At 33.3% G+C, this 17980-nt stretch overlaps 2 protein-coding genes across 4 annotated transcripts; one reads left to right on the forward strand and one right to left on the reverse strand.

Annotated features, from left to right (window-relative positions):
• Positions 1-970: 970 nt before the first annotated feature.
• On the forward strand, positions 971-17456 carry LOC149732779 (RAB11-binding protein RELCH-like). Of its 3 annotated transcripts, XM_089882337.1 has the most exons (24): positions 972-1402; positions 1993-2082; positions 2434-2505; positions 2773-2969; positions 3704-3862; positions 4068-4183; positions 4406-4612; positions 5118-5196; positions 5555-5763; positions 6832-6994; positions 7439-7579; positions 7886-8056; positions 8514-8634; positions 8840-8984; positions 9204-9327; positions 9757-9846; positions 10095-10201; positions 13555-13740; positions 14528-14763; positions 14826-14942; positions 15116-15204; positions 15404-15474; positions 16065-16144; positions 16627-17456. In XM_089882337.1, exons 1-23 carry the CDS (start codon positions 1147-1149, stop codon positions 16123-16125), a joined length of 3207 nt encoding a protein of 1068 aa, XP_089738463.1. In that variant the 5' UTR covers positions 972-1146; the 3' UTR covers positions 16126-16144; positions 16627-17456. The 3 variants fall into 3 exon arrangements, with proteins under 3 accessions (XP_089738462.1, XP_089738463.1, XP_089738461.1); XM_089882336.1 differs by lacking the exon at positions 16065-16144 and having other exon boundaries at positions 971-1390; XM_089882335.1 differs by lacking the exon at positions 16065-16144.
• LOC149732780 (uncharacterized) lies at positions 10578-12954 on the reverse strand. The gene is made up of 2 exons (XM_089882370.1): positions 12690-12954; positions 10578-12340 (listed from the first exon to the last, which is right to left on the reverse strand). The coding sequence occupies exons 1-2, from the start codon at positions 12875-12877 to the stop codon at positions 10690-10692; spliced, it is 1839 nt and encodes a 612-aa protein (XP_089738496.1). The 5' UTR covers positions 12878-12954; the 3' UTR covers positions 10578-10689.
• Positions 17457-17980: the final 524 nt, after the last annotated feature.

The following is a 17980-nucleotide window of genomic DNA, read 5'->3' on the forward strand; positions in this document are numbered from 1 at the left end:
GTCGATCTGTCATTATTACAGTTATAGATAGAAGCGCGGGAACTATAAAGACCTATTGCCTAATACGGCAACTCTTGCCAGTGGCTAAGGCCTCTAGTCTCCTGTTTTGACGTCTTTACAACGCTTCTTCTCCCGAGTGCTTGCACTGAACCATTGGACGGGTTTTTAGCCGCATAACCTATCTACGCACGAATCAGTGAAGAGAAATATACTGAAACACGCAGTTTACGTTGGTGCATGATACCAAACACGCGCGGTTTCGACAAACATTTATTAGATTGCATTGAGTATTTGGTTTAAATCCAGAAATCAATTAGATTAAACAACACGGAGGGTAATATCGAATATATCTGAAACAAATAGGTTCAGTTATAAAAGATTAAACCGTATTTACAGTGTGCTGTATAAAGAGTTATATTAAACAAAGGATATTCAACGAATTATAGATCCGCATTTTCAAGAATCTCATAGACCGTTGTTTAAATGTTTTAAACACGATCAGGATATTTAAATATCATGTGCTAATGATGTCCCACTCTCTAGTAGGCCGTGGATGGGGGAGGGGAAATGAAAACATTTTTAATCTTATTTCTCGTTCCATTTGGTAGTAAACAAAGAGCATACAGAGAATTATAAAACAGTATGCTCAGACTCCCATAAACCGTTGTTAATTTGTTAAAAACTCGATCAGGATATTTGGATATTATGTGGTAAAGCTGTCCCATCTTACCCAACCCTGCTATATGTTATTATAATTCTTATTTACGTTTATTACTGTGTGGTAGGATGAAATAGCAAGAGCGCTTTGTAAATATTCTGTGTTTTGACGGTAAAAGAGAACGAAAACATGGACAGTCTTATTTTTTCGTGCCTTTTTACTATGACAATTTCTCTTGTTTGTCACCTAACTCAATACTGACACTTCGTGGTGTATAGCTAGAAAATTGGGATGTTTATGTTTCTTATTTATATTTAGTTTATTATTCAATTCTAGGTCACTGTAGTCAGTGTAGGGGTTTATTAATTTCGGCTTGGCTACGAACTTATTTACAGAAACACAGTTAAAATAATAAAAACGTTATATTGGCTCAAATGTTTCTGTAGTACAATTCAAAACAGTTAAAAAGTGAGCAGGTCTTTAAGAAGATGTCGAACCCGTTTCTCGACGACTCTTCTGAAAGCTTAGAAACACATAACGTTGAAACTGCCAACGAAATATCAATCGATGATATTGCCCAAGCACTTTTAAAGCGGAATTTGATTCTCACTGCTTTGGAATTCTACACGGAGATTCAGGAGAAAGGAAAAGATCAGACAAGATTACGGAATTATTTTTCGAATCCCAGCAACTTTGAGCAGCAGATAACAACAAAAGATTCTTCAGGTTCAGGTGGATTGTTACGTGAGTTAATTTCTTTCTGTTGCTCTTTTTCTGTTATTTTGTTAAGTTTGTGCCTGATAGCTCATCATGAAATTTTTCTTTGTAGTAAACAATCCTCCCGCTACATTATCTGCTAAAGTTAACAACCAACCACTAACCACTATAACCACTAACCCCTGCCCCCTAACTACCAACTTCTAACATTTTTCCACCAGTTTAATGTTTGCAGAAGGATTCTTTACTTTTATAGTGTGCGCTATGTTACTGTAAGTTTTTTTATGTTTTATGTTTGGTCCAAGTTTGAGAAACAACTTGAGTTCATGGAATGACAACCAAACATCTATTTATCTCTGTAGCATGATATCTAACTGTATTTATTTATTTACTGGTTGAATAGTATTCTTTGAGAAGCATACATTTTACTAAGCCTGTAAGCATATACATTTGAATTACAAATTACACAATATTTCAATTGTAATTAAACATTTTTTTCAATTGGCATTAAAAATATAACTTCTTTGTTTATTATGTCTAAGCATGTTTATTATGTCTAAGCATGTTTATTATGTCTAAGCATACATGTAAATAAATCCTGTCCAATACACTAACAGAGAGAACTGCAAGTTGTAGCACGTTTGATTCACTGGATTTGGCTCGTTTTTCGGATGATGGGGCTCAAATAGTGGATGAAAAAGTTGCAGGTATATTAGTAAATAGGCCTGCCTATTCTGCCACCCCAAATTTGGCGCCTATGGGCCTACTATGGGTACATGTTTATCTGTAATTCTAGGCTATTTTCATAAATAAGATTCATATAATATATATAAATAATGTATACTAACTTGTGGTAATGTTCTATTATGAAGTGTTTCCATAGCGTTTATTGTGTTACTATAATGATTTATAACCATTATTGCTATTGCTAAGTTATCCTTCATTTAAGTTTTGCATGTAAAATGGTAGGCCTATAAACCTTTTATTATAATGATAAGTAGGCATACTTCTTCTATCATTTAAGTTTACTCTCAATTCACCATCATTTGTTGTTTTAGTTTTAGAATTTGAGCTGCGTAAAGCAAAAGATACGATCAAATCATTGAGAGCAAATCTAACACAGACAGCAGGTGCTTATTTTATTGCAAAACATATTTTGGTAGGGCTTCAGTTTTCGGTAAAATAATAATTATGTCCCCCTTATCATTCGAAGCCATGTCTACCTACTATCCAGAGATATGGTTCCTATCTCATATTTTTTTACTGAAATCATACCATTATGTATATGCCTTTTCATTAAAAATGTGATGGTGTTTCAATCACTGTGCTATGATGTTCTATTTATTATCATGCAATTAATGTTAAGATTTACCTTAAATAAATGATTTTGTATTCAGAGCAAGAAGCTGCATGTTTACATAACAATGTTGAGAAGCCAACCAATGGAGGAACTCAAACATTGGGAAAATCTGATACAACGGACACGATTAAACCGCTTGAATTACGAGCAATCAACCACCTTGTGAATGAATATCTACTTAACCAAGGATACCGGTTGTCTTCCATCACATTTGCAGATGAAAATGATGATCAGGTAGGTGACTAACTTTTTAAATGCAGAGGGGACAGGTATAGATAGACGTGCATTACTATAGAACAAATTTAGTTCCATTGTTTACTGATTAATGCAATGCAGAAAAATTCAGGGTAGGCCTGCTTATCCTGTCACCCCAGGTTCGGCACCTATGGGTACGAGTATGGTGTATTGGTATTGACTTTTTTATATCCCACTTAAGCTGCTCTATTTCTGTTCCCATTTTAGTTTACCTATTAGACCACTTTGAAGAAACTTTAATTGAAACCTATTTAAACAAATTGGCCGTGTTAATACTAAAAATAAACTTCATAGTCCTAATTCTACAGAAATATTTTGGGTTATAGTAGACAAATTCGCAAATATTTAGTTGTTGGACTCACAAGTGGTCAGAGGTTTACTGTTTGTTATGTATAGCTGGTGGTGTTACATTGTGACTGTACATATATAACAGCTTCCTTTTTGAATAATCAATATTATTAATATACAACTTAATTAACTGGAACTTAGTTGTGTGTGAAACATAAACAAATAATTGCATCTAGCTTGTCTAATTGATTTATACTAATTTTTTATCTTTATTGGCCATTGTTTTATGAATTTATAAGCTCTTTGTTTGTATAAATACAAAGACACGTAACAGCAAGTTAAAAGCTTTTTTAAGTTGTAAAACTGGGGTGATAAAACATATGATATTACCCCCATTTTAGAAGTTGGTATGTATTTTTGTTCAGGATTTTGAAGACTGGCATGACGTTGGACTTAACACGTCCAAACCACCTGACTTACTTCATCTGTACAGAGATTACGACAACCATGTTATACCTAAATGCATATCATGTGATGTTTACACAATGACAGAGGAAATTTTGGATGAAGATTTTACTGAGGAGGTAAAATATTGGAATACACATATTCAAAAATATTAAATAACAATTTGATAAAAATGACACCAAAAAACATAATAAATATATAGTTAAAAGAAATTATATATGGTGTAAAAAAGCAAAAATAGTATATAGCCTATATTGTATGTAATTGATTTTGAAGTCGAAAAAGTAATAAAAAAGTCTAAAAAAAATTTTTTTTTTTTTTTAGATATCTTTAGAGAAGAACGAAGAGAATACTCGTATTATGGAATCTCTTCAAAGCGATCTACTCAGACTCCAAGAAGAAAACACACATCTATTGGCGGAGATTGAGAAAGTGAAACAGTATGGCTTATAGTTTTTTTATACCAATGCCCCTCATGTTTATAAAATGTATATTGGTATTTGGCATACCATTTTGTAAGGTCAGAATCTGTAAAATAGGTGCATGGTCAATAGGGCAATAAACCCAAATGTAATTCACTCATTAAGTAAATAGTATCATTTATGTAATAAACAATAAATATAAGGAAGTTCGCATGGTTCAAATTTTAATCTTTGTTTCAGGGAATGTGTGAAAGCTGTGGAAGAAATTGAAACAAAGCAAAAAGTAATCCCTGTTACAGTTGATATTGTAAACCCGTTGGTCAGTTCTATACCTACCACTGAGGAACAACATACATTAACTAATAATAACCATGAACAAATGAATTACAATCAGAACTCACAGTATGATGCTTCTGTCACAATGGATTTAAGTCACACAGTCCCTAGGTTTGTACTGTTATTAATTTCAATTTAATTAAGTAGAATAAGAACTCAATAGTTAGAAATACCTGTCATATTTTTTAATTTTTAACAAAATCTAGCCTGACATTGTTAAAATTAAGTTATAGTTTTCCCATAGTCCTCAAACATAGGAAACCATAAAGATATAAGCCTCATTGATTAACGCTGTAAAAGAAAAATCATTTGGCTCTGTTTGTATAGACACATCACACATTGTCCTATAACCATGGTAAACCCTGGCTTAAAAGGAGTAATAAAACATAAGATGTCAATAGTAAAATGTCACTCTAGGGACCCCTAACAACACACCCATTTAGTTAAAGTTTGACCTTGTCTAAATATTTGCTATTTTCTGAGATTGTCGGAGAATTCGGTATTTCTTGATAGTCCTTTGTTCGTGAGGGTTTCTATTTATCAATATTTAAGTTGTGTATTTTAAATATTCCATGAGGAAGTTCCAATGACCTTATGTTGATATTTCTTCCCACAGTCAGATGCCAATCACTTTTTGGGAAGCCCTGGTTTCTGAGACACAATCCAATATCGAAGAAAGTTGGCTTAAACACGAGGTGGGGTGAGATATAGTAAATAATAACATAGGTATTTAAAACTCAAAAATTTATGTATTAAGTTAGTGATACTGTTCCCCACATGGTGTTAGGATGGTTTTATTAAATATTTTAGTATCGCTATTTAGATATAAATCTTTAAAAATTCTTAACGTTTGCTTTCAAATTTTTAGCCTTTAAAATTGTAACTGTAGACTGTAGTCGGCACAGGTGTCAAAAGGGGGCTCTGAAAATCTTTTTTTTTATTTGTATTTATTAAGGGGTGGTCGCGACCACCTGAACCCCCTTGGCTGCACCACTGACTATATTCTCACCACTCTTGTTTACCTTGTGTAGATTATAATATATTCCCCCCAAGGTCATGAACATTTGTCGAACTCCAAGTGAATTGGTTGATCTTCTGTCACGGTGTCTTCCGCACATTGTTCCGACTGTCCTTCTCGCTAAACGGGATCAGCTCGTACCCCTCCTCCTTGGAGCAGCATCCTTACACTCCGATCCTTCAGTGAGGAACCAACTTCTTCATCTTCTCTTCAACTTGATAAAGAAACCGGATCCCACGCAGAGGTAAGTTGCAGATTTCACTTTCTTGGCTAAAGTTGCATTGAGCTAGATAATACTTTTTTGACTAAAGTTTATTGGCATTGAGGTGGAAAATACTTTTTTTGGTTAAAGTTGCATTAAGCATGTATCTAGAAACATTAGGGTCAGTAAGGGGTGACTTGAGTTGCATGTTACCCTCACTTTTAAAATGTCATAAAAATTATGTGTTAGCAAGCCAGTTTTAGGAGGTACCGTGATATGTTTTAGCATACTAGTTTAATACTAGAAATTGTTTGAGGATTTATTCTGTATGGGTAAGGTTCTTGATCACCTGAGATTTAGGCTGAATTTGTCCAATTACCCTAAAAGTTGTATGGGGATAGCCTATTTTAAAGTTTAATAAAGCAGTGTACAACTATTAATAAACCAAACTAACGAACAACTAGAGTCACAAGGGAAGACTCGTGATTGAAAGTAATTAATATAAACAACCTTTTACACGACAACTTTCCATTGACTGAAAGTAATTGAATATCAATGTGGGATAGCAACTACAGCACATGGAATTAAGTAATATTGGTGTAAACTAAAGTAACGAAACAGAGTTATTGACAATATTCGTTTAGTTTATTGCACGTATATTTGATATATACATTAATTAGCAAAGTACACTTATCTTTGTAATATATTACACATTACTCACATTTGTTTACATTTTGTTTTATGCTTTATCGAATAGACTGTAATGTTTGAACCAACCATGTAATAAACTATGCAGCTGCTTGATGTTAATTATCCAGATCTACAATATTGATCAGTCCCATGTTATAGTAGGGAAGTTATTTTGCCATGCTTTTGTATCACATGACATGATTAATGTATTGATCTCATGACTGTAGTATCTCTTGTTGCCGTAGTACAGTGGCTAGCTTGCCAGCTTCTAACCTAGGCACGCACAAGACGTATAAAATAGAACACCCGTATTATAATGACTATTGTTTCCAAGCCACGCCAGGATAAAGCAATTTATCATAAGAGGATATCTAAAAATATATATTCTTGATATCAAATATATTGTATTTTTCCCACCAGGCAGATGATATTGTACGGATGTAAGGCATACGCAAAGCACGTGGGTGTACAAAGATCGGAAGAAGAATTACTTCCGCAGTTCTGGGAGCAAATTGGTCATAAATTTGCTGAGAGACGACAACTTGTAGCTGAAGCGTGTGGAGCTATAGCTCCATTTCTGAGGGTGTGTTCTCTGTTTGGTATTTATTTTTTATGTGTTTATGTTTAAATTTATTGTTATATTTATATCTATCACATTTGTCATTTTTAGGTAGACATAATATGTATAGTCAGTTGTGTTTTTTATTTAATTTTACTTTTACTGTGTTTTGTTTATACTCAATCACATGCTTTCTTCGTTTAAACTAAATCTTTAGATTGGTTGTGTTTTAAACCTAGTTTAAACCTAAAATAAACCTTTTCCCTGGTGCCAGTGTCTGCACAAACATGCAGAACCAAAATGCCAAAGTATATTGTATTTTCCATATTAACCAATAAGGTTTATAATGTTTGAAAACTGTATGTGTAGCTGCATTTTAACAATGTCACTCCAAAACTGACCCCCATATTTACCAACGCTACAATTTTGTTTTTCAATTTCAATTTTTTTTTTCTCTGATTCCGACAGCCTGAGATGAGAGGGTCACTATTGATGTCAATATTACAACAAATGCAACAAGAGGAACGTTTATGTGATGTTCGATGTTCCGTCGTCCGATCACTTGCCCTTATCAATGCTTTCTTAGATGATGAAGATAAACATAAACAGGTGATTTGTAAATTTATTCCTTTTAAAAAAAGTTTTTTTACAGTTCTAGGAGTTTAAGTTACTTACTTTTAATAAAATTTAAATGAAGTGGTAAAAGCAGTTTTTTAATTCTTTGCAGTAAGATTTACTAAAGAGACTTTGCTTGTTTTTTAAGATCAAAAGTTCAGAAGTTTATTAGAATTTCTGTATAATTCCCAAATGGCAGTATACGTTTCTATACAAATTACTCTATTTTCTGTATAAATTACAATCAATGAAATAGTTATATGGTACCAACAGCTTTAATATTCCCCTCAATTTCCTCAGTCCTTCCAAATGCTTCACAAGTTTCTTAACGATAAAGAACCTGATGTGGTTGATGCCACGTATTCTACATATCTACCTTCATATGCTATGCTAGCCATCCATAGAGGAACACTACATACACAACTATGTACTACATTACTGGATGACCTAGAAGCTTGTGTTTCAAACCAGGTATTAAAGTTTCCGTTTAAATGTGACATTTGCTGATACAGATAATGCCATTGTAGGAAAATTGCTGCAACCCCGTTTCTGTGTTTAGTACAAGTCCACTGTGTCTGCTTAGTCCAGAAATTAGTTGAGGCTTATAAAAAGGTTTAGGGTGACTGGTTAAAATAGATTGGATTTAATGAACTTAGTTAACAGACTAATTAAAGAGTCTCCTCCAACGCAGCGGTCTATTATGGGTTGTACAAATAAAGCCAAACATTAAAAGAAATCCACAAATAATGTATTGATTTGTAAGAGGGTGTGAGGTGTATGACAGAGCATCTGTGTTTTAACAACTCCTGTTTCCCTGCCACTCGAGGATAAAAAAGTTCCATTAATTTATTCGTTCAGTATGTTACATTTTAGTATAATTAGTACAAACTTTTGTAATAAAATATTTAAATTTTTTTTCTCTTTTAAGTCGCCACCGTCAGACTGTCATCGTGAAGTGACACCTCTTGTTCTCTCAATATCTTTTTTATTTGCTGCCACTTTACTGCAACAACAGGATGTAAAAGATGTTCAATTAAGTGAAGTACAAGGTATGAGCTGCTCTCGTTGTCGTAAGTACACCATTAATTGAACTAATTTCCATTTTTTTCCTAATTTTTTGGGGCATAAAAAAGTCTATAAAAAAAACCCAACATTTCACCCAAATTTTTACAGACAGGCATGCTAACAACTACGCTAAGGCACGGGACATATACATATTCACTATCACTTCGTAAAACATTTCATTCTACTTAGATTCCCGAATACCAAGTTTTACACAACATCTAGTTGAACCATCCATGATTATTGGCGATAAACTTAACACTCTGATTTCTTCATTTGATCAACAAACCACATATGGAGGTGGGAATGATGTTATAACGTGGATCATTAATCAATTGTGAGTTTTTCGTTATTTTTTGGGAATTTTCTGTATATGTTTGGTGGTATAAATAATTATTTTTAAGTTTTAATAATGTCTTTATTTCCTTTTTTTCTTGAAATTCTGGTGTTGTTAGTTTTTGCGCCAAACAATTTAAATATAGAAACGCCAAGCAACTTAAATATAGAAATTTAATAATAAATTACTAAATTGTTATGTTTATTTTTTATTTTATAGTTGTCCACGCTTGTTAAAAATCCTACAAATGACGGCAACAGTGAACATGGAGATTGTGTGTTCGTTGACCCATCTTACTCAAACTTTTTGTTCATTGTTTGGATCCAACTTTACCAACAATGTGGTAAGTTGCTAAAACTTAAACCAAAATTAAATAAATAAATGTATTTTTTTTTTCATAAGTTTTATTTAATTGTTATGAAAAATATTTTTATTTTATTTAAATTTATTATTTTTAAATTTTTTTTATTTTTTAAAAATGAAGAACAAATATTAAATATATAAGGTACATAAGATATATTTGCTTCTTTTAATGATATACTTTGAAGTTTAGAACACTGAACACATAAGTTTGTGGCTTGGTTTATTTTTATTTCAAAACTGTTACGTAGAGAAAATAATATGGTACTTTGTTAAAGTCATCTAACATTAGCACTAAGGTTTAAATTTTATTTAATAAATTTGTGAAAACAAGACTGAAAACCATTTACCAAAAAAAGCAGTGTTTTAAAATTTATGTTTTAGGCACATTATGTTGTACTTGTTTTAACAGGTAAAGCCAAAGTTCCAGAAAGCAATGGAAGAAGATATAACTACATTAAACACAGCTTTACTGCCTGCTTATGCTGCAGGTGTTATACTGGTATGTAGTGTTGTAACTGTTTATCAGTTTAAAAAAGTGTGTAGTATTTTACAATTTATAGCATTAGTGAGCAATTTTGCCCACAGTTTGCTGTTGATAGCAAACAAAGAACATTTACAGATTTATATAACCGTGTCCTCACTACTCTAAAATAGCTTTTCAATTGTTAAAAACGTGATTAAAATTATGTAATATTATCTTATTCTTCAGTATTATATAGTAATAAAATAATATATTAAACTTTGCAGTCTGATGCCAAAGAAGAATTGAATGAGTTTCTTCTCAATTCCACAATAAGTTTATCACAAGCCAAACTATCGTTATGTGGCATGCAAGTAGCACTTACTCTGCTAAGGTAAGTCACTCATACAAAACCTCTAATAACAACTTATATGTGAGGTATTATTTAAAACTTTTAAGTTTTAGTAATATTATTTTGCTTTTGCAAAAAGGAAATTACTATTTTTAATAACTGATCCTATAGTTAAAGTCTAGTACAAGAAAATTTGTGAATTTTATTAAAAACAATGTTTTTTTCGATACGTGTACATATCGCATATTTATAAGAATTATGTTATGGGGGCCTGGGGTGTCATGTCACCCCAACTTTTGTAACAGAGGTGACAATGGTAATATCATACACTTGAGCACCCCAGTTTTACACCTAAAACAGCTTTTGCTTTAATGCTAGATTTCTATACAAACTAGCAGAGCCAAAGTATATTGCATTTAACACAGTAATAAATAAAGTTCCTAATGTTTAACACCTGTGGGTTTAACTGCATTTTAAACATATCCCAGATTTTGTAATAAATACTTCATACACAAAAGCCCCATATGCTGTCACCTATTCAAGTCAATATAATTGTCCATGGGGGATTTTGACCTAATGGGAATTTCATATGCGTTTGATGGTTCCCTTTTATGGGTAGGTTTTAAATGTTTTGGAGGCATAAGCGGAAGTTCTGATCTTGCAAATCCTGTTTTTGGAATCACTTTAGCAACATCCAATGGCCCAGGGACAACCTGTCCTGATGGGAAACAATATTCACCAGTTTCTGTGCCTGTTTGAAATTCACCCCCCATCTGGCTGCTGCTGCTTTCCATGGAGACAGTGCTTGTGGTTGTGCTTTGACTTTCGCGTGGTCCATTATTTACATAAGCTTGTACGTCACTTGCGCTTGAATACGGGTCTGGTATCACACTATAGATAGGATCAGGACGTGTGTAACCTTGTGTGTTCATTGCATACCCATTCAATGATATGCTATAATAAGGATGGTGGCTTATACACTCAATATCACTACCTCTTCTCGATCCAACTCTGTCCTCGAAAGCTTGTCGTATTTGTCTGAATGTCCGTCTCCTGCGTTCAGCAAATGATAGAGGTCCTCTTACTTCTGGTTCCGGTGCATTTTTTTTCCTTTCTTTATTTAAATTGAAAAGCCGAACTTTCTTGGCTTTATAAACAGCCGCAGCAATCATAATTGTAACCACCACACCTGCTATTCCTCCTATCAGAATTAAAATCTTAAAATGATGCTTCTCATCATCACATCCACATACAGCTCTCAGCTCTTCCATCTTTTTCACTTGTCCTCCGGAACACACAACGCACACTGACGATCCCGTGCTCTGCATCTGAGCCACAGCCACCCTATCCTCATCTGTACATCCCATGCTCTGATTATTCACCTCCACCCCCTTCCAGGATGCGCAGGAGCAATTCCAGAGGTTCCTACTCGCATCCAGGATCAAATTGCTCTCAACATCGGGAGCAGGTGGGAGCAAAACCAGGTTAAATGTCAGATTCAGCAGCTGTAACTTTGTCATCCCCATCAAAGCATTTTTATCCAAATTCTTAATCTGGTTCTTTGACAAATCAAGTTTTGTGAGGTTCCCTGCATTTATTCTCGGTACAACTTGCAGTAAATTGTTGTTCAAAAGTAAAGTTCCAAGCAGGTTGGGGCTTGAAAAAAGCAAACTCTCTTTGTTCACAAGCAAATTGTGCGACAAGTCCAATACTTTCAAGTTTGCTAGACCTTTAAAACATCCAGGCTCTAAAAACTTAATTCTATTTGAACCAAGTCGTAGTTCTTCCAGATTGTAGCAAAATTGAAACGCTTCATTTGTGACACCTGGTATCAAGTTATTCGTAAGATCCAGATTGGTCAAGTTTCCCAAGCCGAGAAAATCGTTTTCTTCCAAACTGAAATGCAGCTTGTTATTTCTCATGGACAGTACCCTCAAATTTGTCAAACTTTGAAAAACCCCATTGCCGTGCTCAACAAAAGTTGAAATCTCATTGCTGTCAAGTTTTAACTCCTCCAGTGCTGTAGTGAAAATGAAAAGCTCTGTTGTTGATAATGTGGTGATTGCATTGTTGGAAATATCAACATATTTCACGTTCATGAATGTGTTGTGTGAAGTATGGACAACGAGTTTTAAATAATACCGAACTAATCTGTCTTCAGAGAAAAAAAGTCCAGTCAGTCTGCAATGAATAATATCTTATATTGAAACAACTTCAAACAAGTATGTTTGATATTGCAAAAGTAGTTGATATCTATATATATGACTATAAGTCCAGAATAATTGTATAAATAAATTAATGTAATTCTAAAATTTAAAATGGATAGCAAAAAATCCACATTTGTAATTTTTAAAAAGGACTTATCAGTAAGATGTATAATAGTTTCATATTCTCAAAACAAAATGACCTCACAACAATTAAAGTTAAGCTGTGTAATAACTGATAATAGTAATATTGCTGATAATTTTCACATTACTGATATTTTCACACTCTATAAAAATAACAAGGTATTTGTTATAAATTTACTTACAAATTTCCACTCAAGACTAAACGTTCGGTTTCTGTTGGTACTTTGTGTGGAATAATCGTTTGGTTTGTCTTTGTACAGTTGACCAATACATCAACGCATGAGCACCTTGTTGGGCAAAATGAACTTTGTGCGACTACAGTGTTTAACACAACACTCGCAGCTATCAGAAATTTAACTATGCTAATCATTTTATGATACCTGTATGTAGTACCTGTCAGAAAATACAGTTATTGTCTAGCGTGAACAGTTCTGATTGAAAACAATATCTTTGTTTATTAATCTATACTGCAAACTTGTTTTTTCATTAATTTGTTACCTTTAATAACCGTTATATATCTTTTCCATACATTTCACTATCATAAAAGAAATTAAAAAACTACTAATCATGTCAGGTTTTCAAGCATGTATATATATGAACATACACTAGAAACTGCTACCTTAATATCTGTACTCAATTATATTTGCACCATGGGTGTTTCCAGCCATGGCAACTGCTGGAAAGGAATCAATGCTTTCCTATATGCAATCTTAAATTAATATGACCCTGTAAAACTCTTCTAAACTCTACTATGTATGACGCAGTTGCTTCTAAAATTGTCTTATAATTTATCATCATATGAATCATGATACTACGTATCATGCGCTCCCGTGCACGGTGAGACTAGGGTCATCTCATCAAAAGTAGACAAGCGTGCTCCCTACTATTTGCACTGCTGTGTGATTCACCAAGGATGTGACATGCACCTTTTAGATTTGAATGCCTGTAAAGGAAGTTTTGTTTTGGTTACTATGTTTGTTCCATTACTTCATAAATGTCAGGCATTATTTATTTCTGTTTAAAAAATTAAAAATTGTCATATTTTAGGTCGATGCCGGCCAATCATGATGTCATAATGCAAGTTCTATGGTCAAGTGTAATGCATGAATCAGCAGAAGTGAGAGAAAGTGCCGCGTCGCTAATCGCTGTGATGACGTCATCAGAGATTGAAACTAGGGTGTTATCAACTAGAGTTGTGCCAGCGCTTATTACCCTTTCCACCGACACTGATGTGTAAGTAATATGTATGAGACATGGGTTGCGTAGTAACGATGTTATATTGCTATTTTTATCACCATATTGGTTAAGAATCATTTTTGTATTTTACCATACACTGTATAGTAGGGTAGGGGATGATGGGGCACCTTTAGCACATATTATCCAATTATACTCTTAAACATTTAACAATGGTTTATCGAAGTCGTCAGGATAGAGTTTCATAATTCTTTAAATGTTCTTTGTTTACTACCAAATGAGACGAGGAAGATAGAATGAAAAGATTTCCCATCTTCCCCCACCCTACTATATCTTGTTTTTAAGCATTTTTAGTATGTGGATATAGATATAAGCTTGTCAAACAGCAAACACTTAATCTGTTTTGCTATTGGTAATTTTCCATATAATAGTATTACACTCTCGAGTGATTCATGATAATGAAATGGCAACTGAGAAGGAGCTTAAAGAATTCATTTGACTTCATTTGACATATACACTATGAGTTTAAAAACTTTTCAATTATTATTTTATTTTATTATATTGTGTTAAACCATTCATTTAACTGTATGATCCATTTAAAAAAACACATAAAAATAAACGATAATAATGAAAAACTGTTATTACTTATTTTTTTGTTAAATTACATCTGTTTTAGTTTGTTAGGAACTAGTTTTAGAACAGTTATAAAACAACGGTATTTCTGAGCTTATATGAATTATGTTCTAAATACTTTTGGTAGGTATCATACACATTCCCAAACCTATCTGTGCCTATTTAATCGAACTCTTTCCATTCCAACATCCAGTAATGTTCGCATCGCCACCATTCATGCTTTCTCATCTATTGTCGAGCTACCATCCGCTCCTCTCGAACTTATTGAGAGAGTGATTGTTCAGATGACGGAGCTTGTGTCCGCCAACGTGGAGTCCGACCTCGCATCCATGGATGGAACTCTTCTAGGGATGCATAAAGTCCGGATGTTGATTGTTTCATCTTCTACAAAAGTCGCAGCCACCGCTCATCCCAAATTTCGGGACGAATGTGAGAAAAATACATTTTGCCCCAATTTTACCTGATAATTAAAAGCAAACTTTTCTTTTCAGTCATACTTCCTCATCTAGTAGCAATAGCAGCGAGTAACAACCAACACACTGACTCAAGTAAAAGATCAGAGATTGCTACCTTACTGCTTGAAGCATACACCACTCTCTCATGCTGCTGTATCCTTTATTTGAATTTTACTTTTTTTCCCATGTTTTTATTTAAAATTGAAATTTTAATGTTTGCTTTCTAAAAATATACTAATTTTTATCAAAGTGTTAAAAAAGTTTTTTTTCTGTGTCTGTTTTTTCTGCATTTTTAGAAAGTGTTTCACCTTAGCCTGATACACCAGTCATTGCAAGCAACTTATTACAAGGATCCTTCTTACCTGGGTTGAAGTGTTTGCTCACAGACATGGAGGCTTTGCATAAGGATCGAACTGTAAGTTAACACTTGTGCTTTTAGAATTAAGTATGTTACGTTTTTATGTTTTTTTTCGCATTTTTTGTATAACGCAATGGAAATAAGTTACTATTGTAGAAATAATGTAATACCTTGAGTTTTTCAAACTTCTCCAATTGAGCATGTTCTTTACGTTTTTGTTTTTTGCCATTCCTATAATTTCTTTTTCAAAATTCAGGGTGTTGTTTCTTCACTTATCAGTGAGGTTGAACAGAAGTTGGAAAGAGGAAGCGTAACATCAGATACGAGGTAATCTTGTTGTGTGTTCACTGCATGCGTGGCATGTGTGAGTGTCACTTCACAGGGTTTCACGTAAAGGTGTTTAATTCCCATTTTCATGCTTCACTTTGTGTCGAATTAAAAACCTTTTTATTCTATTTTTATAAAAAAAAAACTTTTTGAATTTGAAGGTAAACAAAATTTTTTATATCCAGATTTTTCAGCCAAAAAAGCATTTAATTAAGTGGTTTTCATTTTAATATGTTTTAATAATGCCCAAAATTGTAAGAATGTGATTTTGGTAAGTGACTAAAATGCCAATTTTTTAATAAAAGTAATAAATCTACAAATACATAAAAAATAAACATTCTGCTTAATATTTTTACCTCTAACCTTACAACAATTTCCTTAGTTTGAGAACCACCTATTTAAATGCTTCATAAAATTAAATTGGAATTTTTGTTAAATGTTATTCACAGATTTTATTTCATAAAAGTTTTTCAGAATATTATATTCACTGCACTGCGAGTTATAAATTATTGTTTGAATTACCTTAATTAACAATGTCTCTTATCTCTGCATGTCGTAATCACTTCTTTGTTACATCACAATATACACAGTGTTGAAGCACTGAAGCGTGACCAGTCTTCGAAATCACGACTTTTTCAAAGATTGTTTTGAAAAGTGTAAATGTGACAAGGTAACATGACTAGTTTTCAAACATTTCATTGGCCACAGTGTCTGTAAGGTTATGGAGATGTTGTTGTTGTGTTTTGTTACGTATTGTGGGAACAAACAAAATAAATTATAAAGTTTTGATGGAATTCTGGTAAAGAATAAAAAAACGGATTATTTAGAAAATGGTTATAGTTTTTTTATCCTTTTTTATATGCTCACAGAACATGGCAGTGAACACAATAATACATAGGAATAGAAGACTAAAACGTTGCTGCTTTTTAACTGATTCTGCAATTAATTGCACACCCTTAACTAAAACATGCAAATCTTATAAATTAAACAAAAAATCTTAAGCCATTTACTAATACTTGTGTGGGGTAGTATGTATGGTTCAATCACATAACTACAGTCTTTACTAAAATTGGCTTTTTTAAAACAAATGAAAATTTTTAAGCTCCCTACTAGTACATTGTGTGATGTAACGTATTTAATATTCTCGCACAGCCCACAACTAACACACCGCACTTCGATTGGAAATCCCCTAAGTGGAGCTGTGCACTTAAGTCAAGCTGTCACTATTGGAGCAGAAGATGCCAGAAAGAAGATCCTAAACACATGGGGTCAGTTAAAAGCAAAAGGTCCTCCCAGCCCTGTGTTTCATTGGAAAAAATAGAGCAGTATTGGAAAATTTTCTAAGTTCCTACTTTATTACCTTGCGCAGTTGTTGAACTAGACGATTTTTTATCCAATTCAAGTGTAACGTGTTTTTCATGGCTTTTTTTATAATAATCTATTCTCACTGGTGGTCTTGATGACTGTTGTTGTGATATTACGGTACATTATCATGTTTATCATTATATTTACACTAAATCTCACTATATAGCAGTGTGTGTGTTTGTAAGTTCATTTACCAAATATTTACCAATATGAGTTGTTGTTGTTCCAATTAGTTTTGTGTTTACCCAGCTGCTGTAGTAATTATACGCTTGGATATATTTTCCTATATTTTATGTAGGCTGTTGTAAAATTGTGAAAAAATGTCATTCCTATTTTGAGCAAATGCAACTGTGTAATCTCGCTGCATTAATTTATTATACTGTGAATCAATGTTCATAATGCCGTCTTATTATCATCTCACTTTGTACTTTACTGTCTCTATATATTGTCTGATGACTTGTGAAAGATGTTTTTGATGTTAGTTGCACATTTAAATTCGGGTTTCTGATTTTTTTTGTTTCAGGTTACGACATCATCACTTTTTCCTGCAATCATTTTCCCGTACTAACATGTGCAGCGTACTTATAATAAAATATAACAACAAGTCATTAAACAAAGTTGGGTTTATTTTCAGTTTTAACATAGATTGATTTCGAATATTGCTCCAACCCAGTGGTCGCTAATGGGTTGTCCGAAATATCAGCCATACATGAACAAATGAAAAAATCATACTCAAAGTGACATACAGCGTAGCTTGTAAGCTGACACGAGGTGTATGAACACCCATGCTATAACGACTGTGATTTTCCGGCCACGCGAGTATAAAGCGAGTTACATTTATTCATTTACACCGAAATTAAATATTTTAGCCTTTGGTAGTTGTATTCACGCTCGTTATGTAATGCTAAGTTGTACGGTTTATGCCTATGGCGTACACAAAAACACTGGTAGTTATGACACAAGTAGAAATTTGTATGTCCATGTGCTTCCTCTTTGTTTGGGAATGAATCATGGAGTGAAATCAATGTTAAAAATAAGGTAATATTCTAAAATGCAGCAAAAGTGAGAAAAATGTCCGTACGGGTGCAGCACAGAGCAGCCGGCGGGGAAATTAGATACGCTAGCGCATGTAAACAAATGC

The sequence above is a fragment of the Ciona robusta genome, chromosome 8 (assembly GCF_009617815.1).
Source record: "Ciona robusta chromosome 8, ASM961781v2".
Lineage (NCBI taxonomy): Eukaryota > Metazoa > Chordata > Ascidiacea > Phlebobranchia > Cionidae > Ciona > Ciona robusta.